The sequence below is a fragment of the Gossypium hirsutum genome, chromosome A10 (genome assembly GCF_007990345.1).
Source record: "Gossypium hirsutum isolate 1008001.06 chromosome A10, Gossypium_hirsutum_v2.1, whole genome shotgun sequence".
Taxonomy (NCBI): Eukaryota; Viridiplantae; Streptophyta; class Magnoliopsida; order Malvales; family Malvaceae; genus Gossypium; species Gossypium hirsutum.
Window position 1 is genome coordinate 11,971,658 of NC_053433.1, and position 20,876 is coordinate 11,992,533.

General features: G+C 32.1%; 1 protein-coding gene across 1 annotated transcript; it reads right to left on the reverse strand.

Moving 5' to 3' along the window:
• Positions 1–11,100: 11,100 nt before the first annotated feature.
• Positions 11,101–12,126, reverse strand: LOC107943855 (EG45-like domain containing protein 2). The gene is made up of 3 exons (XM_016877671.2): positions 11,857–12,126; positions 11,474–11,753; positions 11,101–11,371 (listed from the first exon to the last, which is right to left on the reverse strand). Exons 1-3 carry the CDS (start codon positions 11,963–11,965, stop codon positions 11,365–11,367), a joined length of 396 nt encoding a protein of 131 aa, XP_016733160.1. The 5' UTR covers positions 11,966–12,126; the 3' UTR covers positions 11,101–11,364.
• Positions 12,127–20,876: the final 8,750 nt, after the last annotated feature.

Sequence of the window (20,876 nt, forward strand, 5' to 3'; positions counted from 1 at the left end):
ACTGCCAAATACAGGGAGATAGAGTTATCGGCTTCAATGTACTCCACTGTAGTCAGGGAGGTAAAATCTGCCATCTTCGATCTGCTTCGCTGCCAAATACAGGAAGGCAAGATCTGTAATCTTCAATCTATTCCACTGCCAAATACAGGGAGATAGAGTTATCGGCTTCAATGTACTCCACTGTAGTCACATGGAGGTAAAATCTGCCATCTTCGATCTTCTTCGCTGCCAAATACAGGAAGGCAAGATCTGCAATCTTCAATCTATTCCACTGCCAAATACAGGGAGATAGAGTTATCGGCTTCAATGTACTCCACTGTAGTCAGGGAGGTAAAATCTGCCATCTTCGATCTGCTTCGCTGCCAAATACAGGAAGGCAAGATCTGCATCTTCGATCCACTTCCTACCAATATAGGAAGATAGGATCTGCTACCTTCGATCTACTTTACGCCAATACATGAAGACAAGATCTGCTTTCTGCGATCTACTTCGCCACCAATATGGGAAGACAAGATCTGCATCTTCGATCCATTTCCTACCAATATAGGAAGATAGGATCAGCTATCTTCGATCTACTTCACGCCAATTCATGAAGACAAGATCTGCTTTCTTCGATCTACTTCGCCACCAATATGGGAAGACAAGATCTGCATCTTCGATCCATTTCCTACCAATATAGGAAGATAGGATCAGCTATCTCCGATCTACTTCTTGCCCCGGGAGATAGAACTATCTTTGATCTACTTCACGCCAATACATGAAGACAAGATCTGCTTTCTTCGATCTACTTCCTACCAATATAGGAAGGCAGAATCTGCATCTTCGATCTACTTCACGCTAATACATGAAGATAAGATCTGCTTTCTTCGATCTACTTCGCCACCAGTATGGGAAGACAAGATCTGCATCGTCGATCCACTTCCTACCAATATAGGAAGACCGGACCTGTTATCTTTGATCTACTTCACGCCAATACATGAAGACAAGATCTGCTTTAATGACTTCAATCCATCCCACTGTAACTTCAGGGGTATAGGATTTGTTTCTTTGATCTGTTCTCTGGGGAACATGACCTGCAAAATCCATTTCATGGACCTATTTATGCCTAGTGTTTAGGATGACATGATCAGAATGAATCAAATGCTCCTAACTAGATGTGTATGTATTATATTTGTAGAATGTCATGAGAATGATCCATTTCTAATGCTTAGGTTGTCATTCCTCATTGTTCATCAAGGTTCTATCGCTGATGCCTTCTTGTTCAGCCAGTACCTCTGACAGAAAACCCAAAGAAATAGTCGCTATTTAGACTATCATTTCTCAAATGTTTCCAACCCTTAGGTTTGGTTAGTTCTAAACAATAGTCCTGTTTCAGGTCCTCGTATTATTTAGAAACTTTCAGAGTAATATGCAGAACTCCTTCTGCATGTGTATTGTCAGTCCATTAATCGTTATTTCAATGAAAAATGCTTGAAAAAGATTATCAAAATGGACAAAATGAAATTTTGTTGAGAGCAAAGCTCTAAACAAACAAATCAATTAAGATAGCAAATTTTGCTGAGATACGAGATGAATAAGATGGAAAATATTATCACAGTGGATAAGATGAAAATTTGTTGAGAGCAAAGCTCTAAATGAACACATTAATCAGGATAGCAAATTTTGCTAGAATACAAAATGAGAATAAATTAATCAAGATGATGTATTTTGTCAAAAATACAAAAAATGAATAAAATGGAAATAGGTGCCCCAGATATCGTAGCATGAGCTTCTCTGCCCCAAACTTCTTAAGGACCCTTTTGAACTTGATATGTGTTTAGAAGTCCTAGAAGGCTTTGTTGATGCCCCAAGATGTAGCATCTCTCCTTCTTATTAATTCAGAAAGGGCGAGACTACCGCATGCCCCACCTTTGAACAAAATTTGAACTGCCCATTCATGGGTTTTCAATTCAAAACCCTTTGGTCTCAAGGCGCCCTTTGCGGGTTTTCGCCTTGGCCTCTCCTTTTTCTTTTTCTTTTTTTTTCTTTTTCATTTTTTCATTTTTCTTTTCGTTTTTTTTAGTGAAGTATTTATTTCTTGAATCAGAATTCTCGAGATTAGGCAGGTTCTTGCCATCCATCCTGTCAATATCAACGCTTTTTCAGATAAGGCCTTCCACATAAGGTCCTTTCCAGTTTGGCATCCATTTTCTTCTGAAGTCCTTTTGTATGGCAAGAATATTCTTCGACATCAGGTCCCTTCTTGGAATTCTCTGGGGCGAACTTTTTTTGGTGAGCTCGCGTATTTTATTTTTGGTACTTTTGACCAAGACGGATAACTTTGAATCTTTCCTCTTCAATCAAATTTAACTGATCATATCGGGCTTGGATTTGCTTCATCCAGATTCAGCTCTGACAAGACTTGAAGGGTAGAAATATCAACTTTGATGGGTAAAACTACCTCTATTCCATATACTAGTGAGAACTGAGTTGCTCCAGTAGAGGTTTTTCTTTTATTTGGTTTTTTTTGTTTTTTTTTTCTCTTTTTTTTTACTTTTTCTTTTTTTTTTGCCCCCACTGAACTGTTCATTTTGAGGCGATATAGTGTTAATCTTGAACAGACTGCAAACTTCTGATGTCGTGCGGTTGTTCAAATTCAATGCATTGTCTAATATGATCCTTTTTGGCATTCCTCATTCACATATGATTCTTCAAGAAATTTGTCGAGTGTCGACTTTATGATATTGGCATATGAAACAACCTCTACCCACTTGATAAAGTAATCGACGAACACAAAGATGAATCGATAACCGCCAAAAGCTTTTGGTGAGGTCGGCCCAATGACATCCATGCCCCTCATAGAGAAAGTCGATGGAAAAGTCATAACATGAAGAGATAAATGAAGCACATAAATCTTGTCTCTGTAAATTTGGCCCTTGTGGCGTTTCTTGGTATAACTGATGCAATCCCCTTCCATTGTGGACCAGCAGTACCCATATTTCATGATTCACTTGGCCATTACAATATCAATGCATGTGTTCCTCAAACACATTTTTTTAGCCTCAACAGTGTCCGCACGTCTTAGTAGCTCAGGCATATCTTGGTATGGTCATGTGAAAACATCATTGAATGACATCTCGCTTTGTCTCCGCGGTGATACAGGCTCTGATAATCAACTTTTTCTCTTCTCTTAAGCTCACAATTTTCACTGATTCTTTGTAAAGCAAGATCTGTTTCTCGACTTGTTCTACCATCCTTAACAATCAGGAGATAAGCTACAGTCTCGATCGTCTTCAAAGTTTTGAGGTACCTCTGGACACATATCTTGCTCAAAAGGAGATTCTGAGTCAATAGCAGTGTCGCTCATATCATTGATATCTAGAGACCTGTTATAGGAACGAAAGAAGACTCAACGAACAAATGAATCCAAGGATAATTATCTGTGTAGTATGAGCATGAATGAAATGGAAGGAACAAAAGGATGTTTGCCAAAACAAGACACAAAGATGCATTTCGTTGAAATAAAGAATAATGGACATGTGCCTTTTTCACAAAAGGATTTTCTATTGCTCCCAGGCTTAGAGCAATAAGAGTGTTCTGAATATTACTCTGAAATGGTCCTAAAAATTACAAAAATCTCCTCCACAGTCCAGTTGTTTAGAACACCTCTAGGGATTTAGAAAATGATAGGTTTTTTCGTTTTTTAGTTCTTCTTCAAAGGCACAAACACCTTTCCTTTCCATGCCATCGATATCTTCAGAGAATTCCAAATCTTCATCATCTATCTGTCTCTGTACTAGACTTCTGAACTCAATGCACTTTTGGATTTTAGGAAATTTATTGTATGCAATGAAATGTAATGTTAATGAATGAAAAAAATGCATGCAATAAAATGTAATGCAGATGCATGAATGCAAAAAGAGACGTTGATTCTTGATTCAATTCTATTAGAACAACTTTACTAGAAAACAAATCTCTTTACATAAAATGGATATATACAGTTTTGCCCTCGTAGGCGGAGTCCTTCGATCCTCTTCTTCAATCGAGCGTTAAGGTAAGTCTCATGAATTCTTCAAAAGGGACGTCGCTTCTATCTCTATTTTACTTGATTCGGGCCGTGACTCGTTGCTCACTCAATCTCGTGATCCTCGTTGGCTTCTCTTTTAAGAAAGTTCAGCAGCTCTCAAATAATCTTTGTCATCTTGAATTCTCAGGCAACGGAGCAATGGTTGTGTAGTCCTCCATTAAATTACCATCCTTCTCTTATCATGTTTTCTTGGACCATATTCGGACAACCGTATTATTATCCACTTTATCAAGAAACTCATTTCCTTATGACAAGCTCTTTATTTAACAACCGAACGTGAATCAACACCTCTTTTTATGATGAAAATGCAATGCAATCATAACAAAAAGAAAACATGTTAGTACAAAGCAAAAGCAAGCAAGAATAAATAGAACACCTATTTGGGTGAATACTAGGGGTTCGAAGTGGTTCTACCTAGGGTGGGTTCCTAAGGTTCACTACATGAGGTTTGGTTCTAAAGTAAGGGTACCTGAACCAGCATATTCCTCGATCCTCACCCATTATAGGCTCATATGGACCGAGTTCAGTTCAGGGGAATACATTTCCCTATGGCCATGCGGAGGTGAAAACCTCACGAAGACATAAGTACAGATGTATTCCGGAAGCGATCCCCTAGCCCATGCGGAGGTGAAAACCTCACGAAGGCGTAGTTTCTCACTCCCACTTAAAAGGGTATGACCAGCGGTCATGCAATGCAATGTGCGGAGGTATAAAATAAAATACAGAACACGATAAAAAATATAACTCAAAACAAAATAGATGCAATGAGAGGATCGTAAATTTAAATCGAATTTTCAACTTTCGACAAAAAGACAAGAAATAATCAACACGTGGCTTGACTCTCTTATTGTCCCCAGCGGAGTCGCCAAGCTGTTGACACCATTTTTTTTTGGATGAAAACGGGGTCGACTTGGATTTTGAAAATAAAACGAAAAATGGGAGTCGCCACCAATCTTTTTTGATGAGGTGTGATCGGGTCACCTCGTAAAACGGTTGTTTTTAATAAACGATTTAGATTTTATTAAAACAACGATTTTTGTCTACGAAATTCAGAAAAATGGGTTCGGGAGTCGGTTACGCACGAGGAAAGATTAGCACCCTCGATACGCCCAAAATTGGTACCTAGTTGATTAATCAGTGTCTTAGTATCGAAAATTAAAAACTCGAAAAGAATTTTAAAAATATGATCCCTCCTTATATTGTGTTATTTTAAAAATACTCAAATAAATCAAAATGGAAAATGCCTCCTTATCTCGAAGTAACAAGATATTACATCCAGTAAGTTAGGACACGACACCTCGTATTTTTGAGAGTAAGCTTGCCCTTCGTTTTTTTTATTTAAACCTCATTTATTTTAATTCTAAAAGGATATTCGATTACTTAGAATCAACGAGAAAAATCGAAGCTCAGTAAGTTAGGGCACGATTTTCTCGAATTTTCTAAATACGGAATATTGCCTTTACTTTCGAAAAATCCTCATATCGAGAAAACCAAGTGTCATATCCAATGCGTTAGGACACAACATATTGAAATCCCGATAATGAGTTTTTATTTATGTTTTTTATTAAAGAGCATTCTCGAGTATTTAGATTCAACAGAAAATTAGAACCCAGCACGTTAGGGCCCAATTCTCTCGAAGATCCCAAGTGTCGAGTATTGTTTTTATTTCCAAAATTTTCCTTTTTACGAATTCGGGTGAAAATTGATGTGACGGAATAACAATTACGATAATGCGAGTAAAAATAATACGAGCGAAGATAACAAAAATAAATATATAAAAAAATCAATTATATACAATAACAAGTAAATAAACAAAATAAAAAAAACTAAAACATTTTAAAAAAAATAATAATAATGGACACATAAATAAATAAATAAACATAAAGTAAAACAATAATAATAATAAAGAAATGAATAAAATTATAAAAGTTTTAAAAATGTATGTATGAATTTTAAAAGATTTAAAATACAAAAAAAAAAACTATGTAGGTATATATATATAATGAAAATATGTATGTCTATACGTATATATATATGTGTATGTATAAGAATTATAAAATATGAAAACATAATTACATATATATAAATAACATGCGCATGTATGTATATATATTACATAAAGACAAAAAAAATATAAATATGTATATTATAAAAATAAAATAACGTAAGTATGTACATACATTTATAAGTATATGAATTAAAATATGTAAATATATAAGTATATATATGCCTGTAGAAAATGTGAAATATAAAAAATATGTACTTAAAATAAATAAAGAATATGTACATGTATATATATATAAATTATAATAAAATATTAGAATAAAAATGAAATAAAAATATTAAATATGAAAATATATATATGTATACGGGTACATAATAAAAATATATACTAATACATAATAATAATAATAGTAATACTAATAATACTAATAATATAAAAATAACAATGATATTTAATAAAGATATAAGAATAAACGAAAAAAAGGGACTAAAATTGAATTAAAAACAAAGTTGTGGGGCAAATGTGAAAGGAAATAAAGAGAAATGGGCTTATTTGAGCGCGCACAAAACATAGAGGGACCGAAACAACAATTATTCCATTCCATTAAAACGCAGCACATTAGCGGGGACTAAATCGAAAAGCGCGAGAAATTATAGGGCCAAATTGGAAACAAGAAAAATGACTTAATTGCAAAACCTTGAAAAAGCGGAAGGACTGCGCGCATAAATATCCCATTCAAACGAAAACACGCGGATCCTCTAGCGGGTCGGGTCGGATGGGTCGGGCAATGGTCAAAACGACGTCGTTTTGAGGCTTAAGTGTAGCCCCCAAAACGACGTCGTTTTGGAGGGCTATATAAAGGCCTAAAATAGCCAAAAAAATCATTTGGGAGAGGGAAAGAAAAAAAAAAAGAGAGAGAGGGAAGAGAGAAGAGAGAGAGAAGGGAGGGGGAAAGGGAAATCCGGCCAGGGGGGCCGGTCACCGGACGGCCACCGGAGGCTCGCCGGCGCCGGCGGTGGCCGGAAAAGGTAAAAAATTTATTTTTTTTATTTTTTATTTCTTGTATTTTTTATATATATATTAATATTTATGTATGGAAAATAGGTTTAGAAAACGAAAAAAATAAAGAAAAAGATTACCTTATACTTTGTAGTTTTTGATTTTTTTTGACAACTTTGAACTTCTGATTTCAGTGTTAAAATCACGGCTTGTACATGTGTTTCATTCTATCTTGGTTATTGATTTCTTTTGAACATTTGAACGAATGTTAAAACGAAAATAGAAAAGAAAAAAAAAAAACCCCCCCATACAATTTTGATTCGGGTTTTTATAACCCACTTTCATCTAATTTCTTATTGTTTCTGCTTTGTCTCTTTGCATGGGATGGGCATGATGGAGGTGACAGAGGCATGGGGTGCAAACGGTATGGGCAGTGCCAGGTTTTGGGCAGAGGAGGAAGTGGGGGCTGCGTGGTCGCGCACATGGGGCAACGGCGCCAGAAACCCTAGGGTTTCTGGCTTTCCAAAAAATTTTTTAGAGACTTGGGCCTATCGGGCTTTAGGGTTTTGATTTGTTTGGGTTTAAATTTTGGGTCATTTGTATATTTTTTTTGGCCCGGGCAGATTTTGGGCTTTACAATCTGTATTATCAAAGACTTAAATAGGCCATGGATTGAAAAAGGGACAAGAAGGTTCACCTGAAAACATAGCTTAAAACAGAAGCTGGTATTCTTTTTCTCCATGCAGTTATAGTTTCACGAGGATAATTGTTGATGCCTTTGTTGCTTTTGTTATTTTCTTTTTTGTTCAAAGAAATATGCTTGCAAAACTGTCCTTCAATTACAATTCCGTTTTTCTCTCGATGAAGCATGCCTATGGTGCTTGACATTCCATAAACATGATTTGTCATATTTGTTTCTTGGGGTTATGCTTTTGCATTACGTCAATACGGTATTTCATATTCCTCATTTCAAGATTTTAGCTACATGAACCATTATTTTTGTCTTTTGTGCCCGCTAATGTATGTTTTCATATTGTTTCGTAGTGGGCTAATAATATCCTGCACTATGCATGATACCTGAGCAAAACTCCAAGTTTTTACGTGTTAATACTTGGATTTCGTGGCGTTGACTTTACCAAAATGTTTCAGCTTCAATGATGAAGAATACAACGGCCCTGGAAAGTAGGAAAGCCCTTCCTAATTAGATAATGATCGAATGCTGAATTTGTATCCCTTATTTTTATCATTTGGGGTTAAACAACACCTTGTGCTTGCTTAAGTCATATCACTCTTTTACTAAGGAAAGATGCATGATGGAGCAACTAAGACTTGATTCTATGCTTGTTGGTTTGTTTTCTCTATTGTGCAGGATAATCTTAAACCACAAACAATACACAACTACCTCGTGCCATCAATTGTACCTCTGCTTCCGCAGTAGATTTTACTACACCCGGTTTTCATTACTCTAAGCTACAAATCTTCACTAAATACGGTACAATACCCTGATATGGATCTTCTATAGCTAATACTATCAACATAATCAGCATTTCTGTTTGCTTCTATTTCTGTACTTGTGCCATTTCTTAAGAGAATCCCTTTCTTTGAGTTGCCCTTTTAAATATTGTGAGATTAGAAATGCTGCATTGAGATGGACTTAGGGCCTTTCATGAACTAGCACACTGCACTCAGTTCATATGAAATGCTAGGCTGTGTTTGACAAACAGATTACTTTTCCCACAAAATGTTACTTTCCTTTTCTTGCTAGTTTTCCTTCCATAGACTCTCCTAATCTATGATTTGACTTAATATGTGTGTGTTTAATGGTCTACAACCAAGATTGCCGAAGTAGAAAGGGTGCTGTGGTGTTTCAGTTTTTGTCAACAATACGACTTCATATCTTTCAATCCCATGTTAAGGTTGCCCATGTTTTTATTTAGAGGAAAAGAAGTTAGTCTGGTTGGAGATTGGGGTTTGTACTTTCCTTATCCTAAAAAGATGCTAAACGTGCAATCGGAAGGATGAATGGGTCAAGGCTTTTGAGAATTAAATCAGTGTCAATATGGCTAGGTTTAATGGTCATTCAAGCCTTTGGAGAAAAGCAAAGCTCTCGAACATGCAGGGGAAGTAGAGAATCCATAGAATATGTTGGTAGAGGAGTGTGAAGCTATAGTGGAAGAAGAATATTTAGAAAGGTTAGATAAATGTGTTGTTGGCACACCGACAAGGGTTATTGAGGTCGTGGTCTTAACTGATAATCTTACAGCATTAGGAGTTTCCAATATATCTGCAAAGTTTTATGGGAATCATTTTCCCGTTGAATTCGATGACTACAATACTTTGAAGAAGATGGAGGGAGTGGTCTTGGTTTGGCTTGGTCAATGGTTATCCAATATCCACCCTTGGTTGAGGGAGTTTGTATCTAGATGCAGAATAGTTGGATTAGTTTGCTTGGGCAACCCGAGTCATGCTGGAACTATCCTACAATGTACAATTTTAGTTTGTTATGCGGAGATCTCATTTATGTAGACTTGAATCTGTTGAATTCCGATGATGTGAGCTAAGCCTTTATGCTTGTTAAAACAAAGTGCTTAGCTAGAATTGTGTATTACTGCCGTATGGCAACAATAGGTACAAAGTCAAAAGTTACGGAAACTGACCTCAGTTATGTTCATAACCTTGTAGATGGCTTTCACGCAGTGTGCGACAGCCAAGATAGAGAGGCTAACGTGGATGCTTCTAGTAGGCATCTCGAAGCAAATTCTGAGGTAAAAGGCATGCCTAATGGAGACAGCATTATAAGTGATGGGTCAGCCACTCAAAGTCTGATGCAGAGGTGTCAAGGTACCTTTAATGTGATGTTGAAGACTGAAAATGAAGCTGGTAGGGAGATTAATGGGATTGAAGAAAAAGGGTTGGACAATGGTGATAAGGAATGGTTCATAAAACTTAAAGGTTTTGTTAAAAAGAAAGGAGGAAAAAGAAATTTAAAGGAAAGGAAAGGTGAAGACAAAGGTGTCATTATGGAACAATGCATTGGAGGTTGGTAATAAATCTTTTTCAATGGAGGGTGTTAAAGATTTAAGAAATCTAGGAGGTTGACACCATTGCATGTTGGAAGAGACATCATCAAAGAGGTTGAAGAAGCTTGGGCTCTAGGGAAAAGGTTAGGCTTTAGTGCAGTCAGAATGGAAGAAGAGGTAGTTGTGGAACTGGGAAACATAGAATTAAGCAGGAAGGCTACAAAAATTTGAATTAGCGGTTTTCAGAGGTGAAGAGGTGATGGCTTAGGAAGCTGCTCAAAGAGGAATTTCGAGATGATCTTATTTTGCAAGCTTATGCCTTGAGGGGATTGTCCGATATCTGTCAAATAGTAGCATTTGGTTTGTGTGTTAGTATCTGGAGTTCACCAAGGGGGTTCATAGCTGCTAATCTTTTGTGACTGTAAGGAGTGTGCTTGATTTTTGAATGTTTTGCTCTCTTACTGAGCTTGGTTGTTGTATAGTTGAACTTTGGGTTCTTTTAGGTTTCAGGAGTTTATGGGTTATTTATATTACATGTGAACTTGTATTTTCTTTCTCGTTTAGGAGTGTGTCCTTTGCATTGAGGTGTATTATAGTTTGTCAAGTGTGCTTGGTACATTGTCTGTATAAAGTTTTTGGTTAGTTTTTCCCTTTTGGGTTTTAATAAAATTTTATTATGATTGAGGGAAAACAATCTTCCAAACTATGCTTAGAGATTATTTTAGCCTAAATGCCAAAGCTAAGTGGAACATTCATATAAATTTCATCCTCAAGAACTCCACCGCTATGTAAATAATGCTCAATTCAGAGAAAGACTGTCTTGCAGCAAATATTGCTCCATATCAACTCCTAATTTAACAAACTTGCTTGATGCATTAACTGATTCCTCTTATAGTGAAGGCTCTTGAGCCAAAGTTTGAACATATGAAATGGTTTCATAGCTGTGTATGGACAAGAATCGTAGAAAATAGCCTGTCGTGCATCTTAGAGCATATAGTACTACTTCCATCACTAGTAAACATGATGAATGTTTGATTTATTTAACAGAAATAATTGCATATAAATCTCTTATGTGATTTCTGTCTTTTTATGTAAAATCCTTAAAAATGGCTATCGCAAAAGTTACTGATATTTCCTTGTATCGGTGAAAGAATTTACAAACTTGATATTAACATCTTGATCACATTTCTAGTGTCTTCCTTGCATGTATTTTTCTTTCTTACACAGGCTGAAACTGCTACTTCGATATGATTGTATTAATAGTAGCTTCTTCTTCAAATCCTGCAAGATGTAATCAATCATTATGGTTAAATTCAGAAACATAAATTCCATATTGATTTGTCTGCCAAATAAGGAGATGAAGATAAAGAAAAAAGGATTTACTGTATATATTCTATATTGATTTTCCTTCCATGTTTATGTGCAATAGCAGCAAAAGCATCCCTGGACAGCATGATAGTAGAGGGGCATGGAGTGAAAGGGCAGAAATCCACCACTTTGACATCAATGGTTCTCCGCTTACATGGTCGCTTAGGTCCGCTCAGGCATCTTAATCGGTAACGCCTCCCACAAGCGGCACCATTGTCCCATAATCCCTCGCTAACTGCAACAAACAAGTTCCCAGGTGGAAACTGTTCTTCTCTATTACCATCACATTTAGTTGCTGCATTGCAAGACAGAACACATGATTATGAAGATGAATTGTTAATATATGTATATATAATTTAAGCTTTGAATTGTTCAGAAAGAAAAGAAATGATACTGACGTATATATGGTGGGTTATAATACGATGCAGTGCCAATGTCACCATGGACAAAGTATGCTTCTTTGCTTATAACTGCAGTAATCAGAATTGCCAAGATCAAGAGTGCCATTACCCTCAACTGGAGAATAACATAAACTATTTTTATCTACAGCAAATATATAAAGGTTGGTTTCACTCTTTTTCCTCCTTTAATTCCTTATCTAAGTTTCCTTAGCATGCCCAATATGGTAGCTAGGGAAAATATATATATATATTTGTTAAGCAACATTTCAGGCGACCTAAAACACGTTAAAGATCACCAAACTTTAAAGTATGAAGTTACTTGTTTTGGTGGGTATCTTAGGTTAACTTGCGATCGTCACATCCATTCATTATTACTTTAGTGTTAACGTGATGTAGTAAAGTTAATTTTAGGCTTGGTTTCCACCGTTGTTTATAAATCTTGTTATTACGCGTAGATGTCTTTATTAGTTTGCCTTTTGGCATTTTGTTCTCCAAGGGAAAATTGAAAATTAATAAAAAGTTATTTAAAATGAGAATTGGTTAAATCATTTGGTTGGATCCACTTTTTAAAAATAGTCCGAATTAATTTAAGATTGATCAGTTAAGTCTATTAATCGATTTCTTTTATTATAGTTTTTAAAAGAAAATAAAAAATTTAAGTTAAGTTGACATGTAGAATTGAGTTTTTAATTCAATAATTAATAACTGATCAATTTTAATTATTTTAAGTAAAGTCTTAATCGATTTCACCAATAAGATCAACTTAATTATTTTAACCAAAGTCTTAATCGATTTCACCAATAAAATCAACTTAACAAAGTAAATCAAGCCAAAAACTACTATTTTTCTTCAATTCATGGTAGGGAGATTACTAAATTAGATGTTAACAATATTAAGGTAAGGTCATAAAATATAGCAGGAGAAATTGTGTAACTTAGAAGTAAACATGGAAAAGATTGGGATGAGATTATATAGGAGAATATAAATAAATAGTGAATGGGCAATGCTTGAAGAAGATGCTACGGTCGCTTTGTAAGCAAGGCAAAGAGTTTTGGTTGTGAATGTTTAATTGGCTAGTCTAGTCTAGTCTGGTCCTCCTGACCTTCCCTTTTCACATGATGGACCTTACATTGATTTCATTAATCATTTTTAACAATTAATAAACATGTTAAAGCTTTGAAAGCTACATACTAATATATAAAATTATGTCATTTGGGCTGTCATACAAAATCCTCACACTTCATCAACTGACTTGAACACTTTTCCTTTTCATTTTCCATATAATCATTTTCTTTTTAATAAATCTATTGAGCCAGACTAGCATTTTTCCTTCTAATTTTTTTTAAAGGAAATTTTTTAGTATAACTAATTTAAACTGATATCATAATATATTTTTTAAATAATAATAATAATAATAATAATTAGATTTTATCACATTCGTGAGTGAACAAAAATATTTCTATGTTAAGATATATTTATAAAAATATTTCAATAGATGATTATTGGTAGAGTCGCAAGATTTTTTATAATTTTTTTTTGGTTTTGTGGTAAATTTCCAAATAATATTTTAGTTGTTTTGAAAATTATATAAAAGTATGGAAACATGAAAATATCTTTATAATAATATTAATTGCCCTTTAAAAGTAAGGTTATTTTGGTAACTTCATAGTTGAGTTAGTATCAAGTTAATTCGTAATACCAACTTAGTTAACCATTTTACATATAACTAAAAATCTTATCACACGCGTATGTCTGTGAAAACCACAAATTTAAAATACAAGTGTTGGGTGCACGGGCAAGACACAATGCACTCCTAAGGGAAGAACGGGGTTCGAGTCTTGGAGACAAAATTGTTGGGAGGGACAACCCCGAACCCCAAACATGGATTGTAAAACATATATGAAAAATACCAAAAGAAAATATAATAAATGACGACACTTATGCTTTAAAACTAAGTAATAATAACACATGAAATATGTACGTTATTAAAATAAAAATTTTATATTAAATTATTTATCATGATATTGTCATCGATCTTGAACTGGTGTTGAGTTAACTTATGACCCCAGCTTGATTAAATTTGTTATTAATATATACAATTGATGGATGTAATAGAGTGTGCATAATAAAATCAAAATGTATAAGAATATCAAAATAAAGTTTTAATTGAGTGGTAAATTAAAAGTTTTATTGATGTAAGTGGTGTAGCTTTGAAACTCACTATATGTTTTATTTTTTTAAAGTGAAAAGACTAAAACACCTTCGAATAATATTACTTATTTTAATTATGAAAGGGTATTCTTGTAATTTTCTATCTAAATTGTTGCTCAATTGACTCGTAATACTAACTCAATCAAAAGTTTAAATAATAGTATAGATATAGATATTAAAAATATATAACTAATTATAATATTTGATATTTAAAATCTCTTTCATAAAATGATAGAATTGGTGTGAATATAGGCGTTGTTTCATAAATGTAGACTTTTATTCATTAAATTTCGGTTATTTGGCATGTATATAGGCATTGTTTTGTTAACATAAAATGATAGAATTGGTGTGAATTGAAATAACATTAATGTTGTGGATGTTAGGTTAACTTGAATTTGTGTTTAGTTAATAAGTTGTGGTATGTTAATGATATCTATAAATTGCATAAATTAATATGTTTTGGTATGGATATGAATGACTTTGAGTGAATTATAAGCGTGTTGGTAACATTTGAGTTTGAAGGGATGAAATTGTAATGTTTTGTTGTAAAATGGTGCCAAATTATGGCAAATTGGTTTGTTGGATTTGAGGAATGGTTAAGTGAATGTTTACTTATATATCTTGAATTGGTTTGTGTAAGTTTTACATGTACATTTAGACTTCAAATGAACTGTTTGAGTTTGGGCATGAAAAGACGACCAAAATGGAACATATTTGACATATTTGGTACTAGGTATCAATACTCTGGATATAGGTATCAGTACTTAGTATATTTCATATAGTTTTTCAACAAATAGAATGCCATTTTGGTGTTGATACTAGACTAAAGTATTGATACTTATAATAAAATATCAGTACCTTGAGTCAAGTATCAATACCATTTAAATTTAAATTGATTTTTTGAACTTCGAAGCTTGAAATGGTTTCAGTACCTAGTAAGGGAATCAATACCTATTCTATAACTTTGAAAAGTTTTCAAATTGGTTCTATTTCATGTTCGGTTTAAAAATTGAACTTTCGTAAGTTTGACAGAGTCTCGGAAAAGGGTGATTAACAAATAATGATTATGTTTATAAGATGTTCGAATGTTTGATTGGTTTATTTACAATATTTTCGATAGTAATTACTTCGACAACTGATGTAGCATCTCAAAACTTAGACCTGACATCAGACCAGGCAAGAGGTGTTACATTCACCTCCCTTATTGTATACTATATCTAACACAAATATATAGTTTATTATTTTCAAAGTTAATACATTTATATATATAGTAAGTATGAGTATAGATATAAATAAATAGATAATATAGTATATAGATAGAGATAGATAGATATCTTTATCATTATGAATTAAGTTCCTCGATATTAAGTGTTAAATTAAAACATATTTAATTATTAATTTATTTTCCTATGTTTAATGTATTATTTTGTTTGAATTTAAAAATAATTTAACAATTACATTTTAATTTACATACTAGTTTTTGAGGTAAAAAATATCTTTACATACTAATCTTTTATATATATACTATAGCAATTTAAAGTTACAATTAAATTAAGTATTCCAATATGGCACAGTTAAGAAGCTGCCATTTGGAACACGATTTAATTGTCACATATCTTTATTGACTAAAGTTTAAAATGAATATTATTCCAAACTAATTTCCTTATAAAATTATATCAACATTGAATATCCATTAATATAACAAGGATTATATATATATAAATAATCTTTGCAATAATTGATTTAGTCATAGATTACAAAAATATATAAATATGTACACACTTAGTCTAGTTTTAATATTTTTTCTCAATATTAAGTCCTTTTTTTAATGTCCAACATTTAAAAATATAAATATGTGCTTCAAACCCGTAAAATTTAAATTTTACACATTCATTCATGCACTTTTTTTTTCTAATTATTGAAATATGGATTTAATATATAATATATATCAAATATTTCTTTTTTTAATAAATAAATGAAAAAGATATTAAAGATATTATTGAAATCATACATTTTAAATATTAATTTTTTTATCTTAATTTATATTGTATCATTTAAATATTTATATTACTTTTACTTTTTTCAATAATTTATCAAATGTTATAAATTTTATACCAATTTTTAAAAATTTAATATAATATATTTTAATTAATACACACGATCAATTCTTAATAAATATAAATAAATTTTAATCAAATAAATAAATAAAAATAAATAAATTGAGATTAACATTTCGTTTATTAAGCAAGCCTTTCTTTTTCATTACAAATTTACCGCTGAAGGGGGAAAACCTTAATAAAATCATGGGAAACAGATGGAGATGAGCATGGGTATTGAAACTTTAAGAAGAAATAAGAAACGAATTTTAGTTTCCAAAGAAACTTTGAATCTTACTGTATAGATGCCTTTATTGCATATTGTTACAGGTTGTTTATCCACGTCGAGTTTCGGCTCTTATTGTTTTTGGTGTTTAGATGATGGGTTTTAAGGAACCCGTAATATGCAGTGGATGGATGGATAGAACCTTTGCACTATTTTACATTTGAACATGCCCATGCATATATACTATTTACTGAACTACCTTGATCTATTATGGACATTGTTATTGTTGGCTATGTGCCATACTTCGATTGTTTGATCATATGCAAAACTAATTTTTGTTCTTTTTAGAATCACACTGAGATTTTCAAGCCCACCCCTTTAGTTTATTTTTTTACAGATAACCCTCAAAGTTAAGATTGAACTTGGCATACAGAGTCTCATCTCGGATTTATTAATAATTTTTTAAATTTTACTTTATTTATTGTGGTTTTATTTTGGGACTATAATTTTGTTAAATATGGATTATGGCATGGGTTGTTTTATTTAGATTTTTGCATGCATGAAATTTTGGTTAAAAATCGAACAAGTCTAAATAATCGGCTTAATGTGGCTTAAAACACGGTTTTTTGTACAAAAATCAAAGGCATCACTTTTTTCGCTGTGTAATAATGAAACGAAGTTTTTAAAGGAAAAATGACGAAAACAATTGTGTTTTTCTTTAAAACGACATGATGTTTTTAATAATCGGAGTCATTCAGCTAAAATAATTTGACATTTTGGCAATCCTAAGACAACTACTCAGAGTTTTTCTAAAAATCGAACAAATAAATGTTTTGAAAACGGAACGGATTTACTTGGCCATTTTGTTGGCTAATGTCGCCTTCAGTATTCGGCTATAATACCTAGGATGGGTTGGGGAGGTTACATGTTCCCTCCACAAAAAATCATATTAATTATCTACATTGTAGTGGATGATTCAATAGTTCAACTTCAAACAAGAAGAAATACGATCATTGTTAGTTTTGTTTAATTTATGCATAAATAAATTATATAATGAATTAATTTAGTTGATTCAAACTTGAATTATATAATTCAAAATGAGTTGAATTCAGACAAAATGTCAAGCTGAAGTTTCAAGCCGTGTCCAATGTAAGAGAAACCTCCATGGAGAAACAATAATGCTCTAATTAGCAATTTAAACATGAAGATTTGATTCGATTAGTATTACCTAAGTAGGTGTTTTTGTTGCTAAGGATTCCTGGAGATTGTTAATTTGAATGGACTTAAATGGGTAATATCTATCTCAACTATAATTAATTATGGATTTAAGAAGTTGACAACTTCTTAACCAAGTATCAAGAGCTTATAAAGCACGGAAAATTGAGTTAAACAAAGATTTAATCCCGAACAATCTATTTTCCATTCCAATTAAAAAAATTTAACGAATTTAAGAGATTTAAAGGGAATTATAAAACAAAAAGAACTTGTACGAACTGATTAATGATGGTTAATAAATCTATATACATTTGCTTGAAGAGATAGTTAAAATATTAATCAAGAAATTTGCAATCTACTTATTTAAGCTATGTGTAGTACTAATTAATCCTTATTGGGATTAATGTTTTATCAATATGATTACAATACTATTCTCATGTCAAATACACAATGTAACGTGTTGTAACTTTGATTACTTCTCGTATTCTACTTTGTGTTCCAACAGTAGATACAACAATAGTCTTGGTGCAATCAAAATTTATGCTGTTGCCATATTTGACTTCTGATTGATTATGATTTAATATTATTGAACAAGAAATGATGAGGGAATTTTATGGTAAATTAGAATATGATTATTATCTAATCAATTAGCCTTGGAGAAGAAAACAGAAGTTTGAACTTTTGTAGATACTCATCTTGTATCCTTATTCTTATATTTCAAAGTATTTGAAGTGATTGGGAAGTTCGTTTATAAAGATTTTTATAAGACAAAGGCTCAAGATAATTAATAAAATATTTCCAGCTTTTAAACGAGTATATCAAAACATTGCTAATAAAAGGGTTGTTTGTATCAGGTGGTGTGGTTGAATGTCTTTTTAACTTTTGTATTTTGCTATTTCATTGAGTAATTTTGTGGCACTCTTTAATGTATTGTTTGGAGAGTTTTATTGAATGTAATATAAGGTATTTGAGAGAGTCGTTTGTAACAATGAGTTATTGTTGGGGCAAAAAATATCTATTGTGGTAAGGATGGCTTTAGTCAAAAGGTGATTCGGTTGGATTGTTAAATAAAATCACTCTCTAAGCGTGAGATATCACATAATATGATTATTAATTCGAATTGCGTTAACAAATATTAATTTACATTTTATTCTACCTTTCGAAAAATCTATTGTACCCCATTCCCTATGCTAATAGAAGTTAGAATGAAGTTGTGTTTCAATTGCAAAGCCAAGTTTTCTGTTCCAACATCTATTCAACAATAGTTGGTAACAAATTTATAAAAAAAAAATTATGTAAAAATCAATTGTGAGTTTAGTTGAAATGATAAAATTAAAATTATTAACTGTATTATATCATGAGTTCAAATCTCTTATTATTATTTTATAAAGGAACATAAATACTTTCAAAATAAATATTATTATTTTATGAAAGAAAAAGATATTTAATAATTTTCTAATTGATTTGAGATCCGGGTAATGAGTTACACTTTTAATTAGAATAGAGATGCTATAATGATACTCAAACAATGGAAGAAACAAATAGTTAAGAAATAGAGAAACAAATGTAGAATTTAAAGAGAAAATAAAGGTTGGGTAAAAGTCGAAAATGGATGTAGCAAAAGTGGCCCCTGATTATGCTTTGTTTCCTCTTTTAATATTGTAGCCAAAAACATTTTATTTCATTTTGTTGTTTCTCTCTTCTTCCTCAATTTTCTTTCTTCTCTCTTAACGAAACAAATCTGGTGTTTCCTATTTATCATTTTGGTTATCAGAACCAACCATCCCCACTGAATTTGCAGTTTTCATTTGGTACCACCCACACTTTTCTTGTTTCTCAATCAATAATTATGAAGCACAATTAAATTAAATTAAAATCAAATTAGAAAGGATCTACACACACAAAATTTACTCATTGATTAAGTTATAGAAATAAATACTTATTGGTCCTTAACATATGAATTTTATAAGGTGAAACTCAAATCTCCATATTAAACATTCTCCACCATTGTTAAAACCTCATTCATCACACTTCATTTCTTTTTATTTTAATATAACTTAATCAAAATGGCTAGATTTTTAATAATAAATAAATAACTAAAACTTGGAAGTAAACATTATAGATTTCTGACCAGAAATATTTTACTAAAAATTGTTTAACATTTATAAAATTGTGTGACGAGGAATAATGTGGTAAACAGTAGTAATTTCTACATAAAATCATACTTAAAACAGTGCGTGAGTCATGAATGTTGATGTTTAACACTAGTAAAGTCGACTGAAAGTGACTCTTCATGGCTGGCTTTGGACATGAGAAGAAATAGTCCAGAAAAGACAACAATATGAGAACAAATCAAAATGATCCATCATCACTATTTTTCCTAAACGTATCTCAAATGATGTTCATATATTAAAAAATAAATATCCTATGAAGTGCCAAATTATTGGTAGAATATTAGTGCTTTGTGTGATGAGCTCCCACAATTGAAACCAAAACTGTAAAAGGTGACGAAAGTGCTTTTCCTAATATTTTCCCGCCATTTCTTTTATAACTTACTAATTTTTATAAATTATTTGAGAATAAAGAGTAAGAATTATAGAGATTGAGAAATAAACTTCAATTTTATATTAAATTATATGCCTCAACTGTTTATAAATATTTAAATTATGAAACATATATATATATAGTTACTCATAATTTATTGCCATTCAATATAATTTATCAATTATTTATATTTAAATTTCAAATTAAAAGACCCAAACATAAAATAATTTAAACCCAAAACAAATCAAATTAATTCAAATTAACCTAAAATAGTATTTAAAAAAGTTAAAAGTTCAAAATATTCTAATAAAAATAGATTCAATTCAACCTTAGCTCCACTCATCTAATTGTTAAGGTTGATAGCAGATGGCATCTCAAGTTTCCACGTCTATCTTTGTCAGCATTCACTATTGAAAATTGATTAATTATACGGAAAATGATATAATTAGGTTAGTTGTAGATTAGTTGTAGATTATGACTTATACTTACATATTGTTAATTTAATCCTCTCTAATAAACTAATATTGATTTTTTTTAAAAGAACCAATATTCAATAAAAACCTCAAGACCTTGAAAAGATAAAATAAAGTGAATAATTTGGGGTACAATTATATCCAAGCCAATAGATTTATCCCATCAACTCTTGCTTAAAGCTTCATTTTCACCCAAATTCTCCAATCTATTAGCATTGACAATACCAACAATAGGACACTCAACACAATCAA

Excerpts from the sequence above, each read along its gene's own strand:
- LOC107943855 (XM_016877671.2), bottom strand. The coding sequence starts at position 11,965 with ATGGCACTCTTGATCTTGGCAATTCTGATTACTGCAGTTATAAGCAAA. Across the intron at positions 11,754-11,856 it reads TTATAACCCACCATATATAC|CAACTAAATGTGATGGTAAT; the intron begins GTCAGTATCATT and ends CTTGCAATGCAG.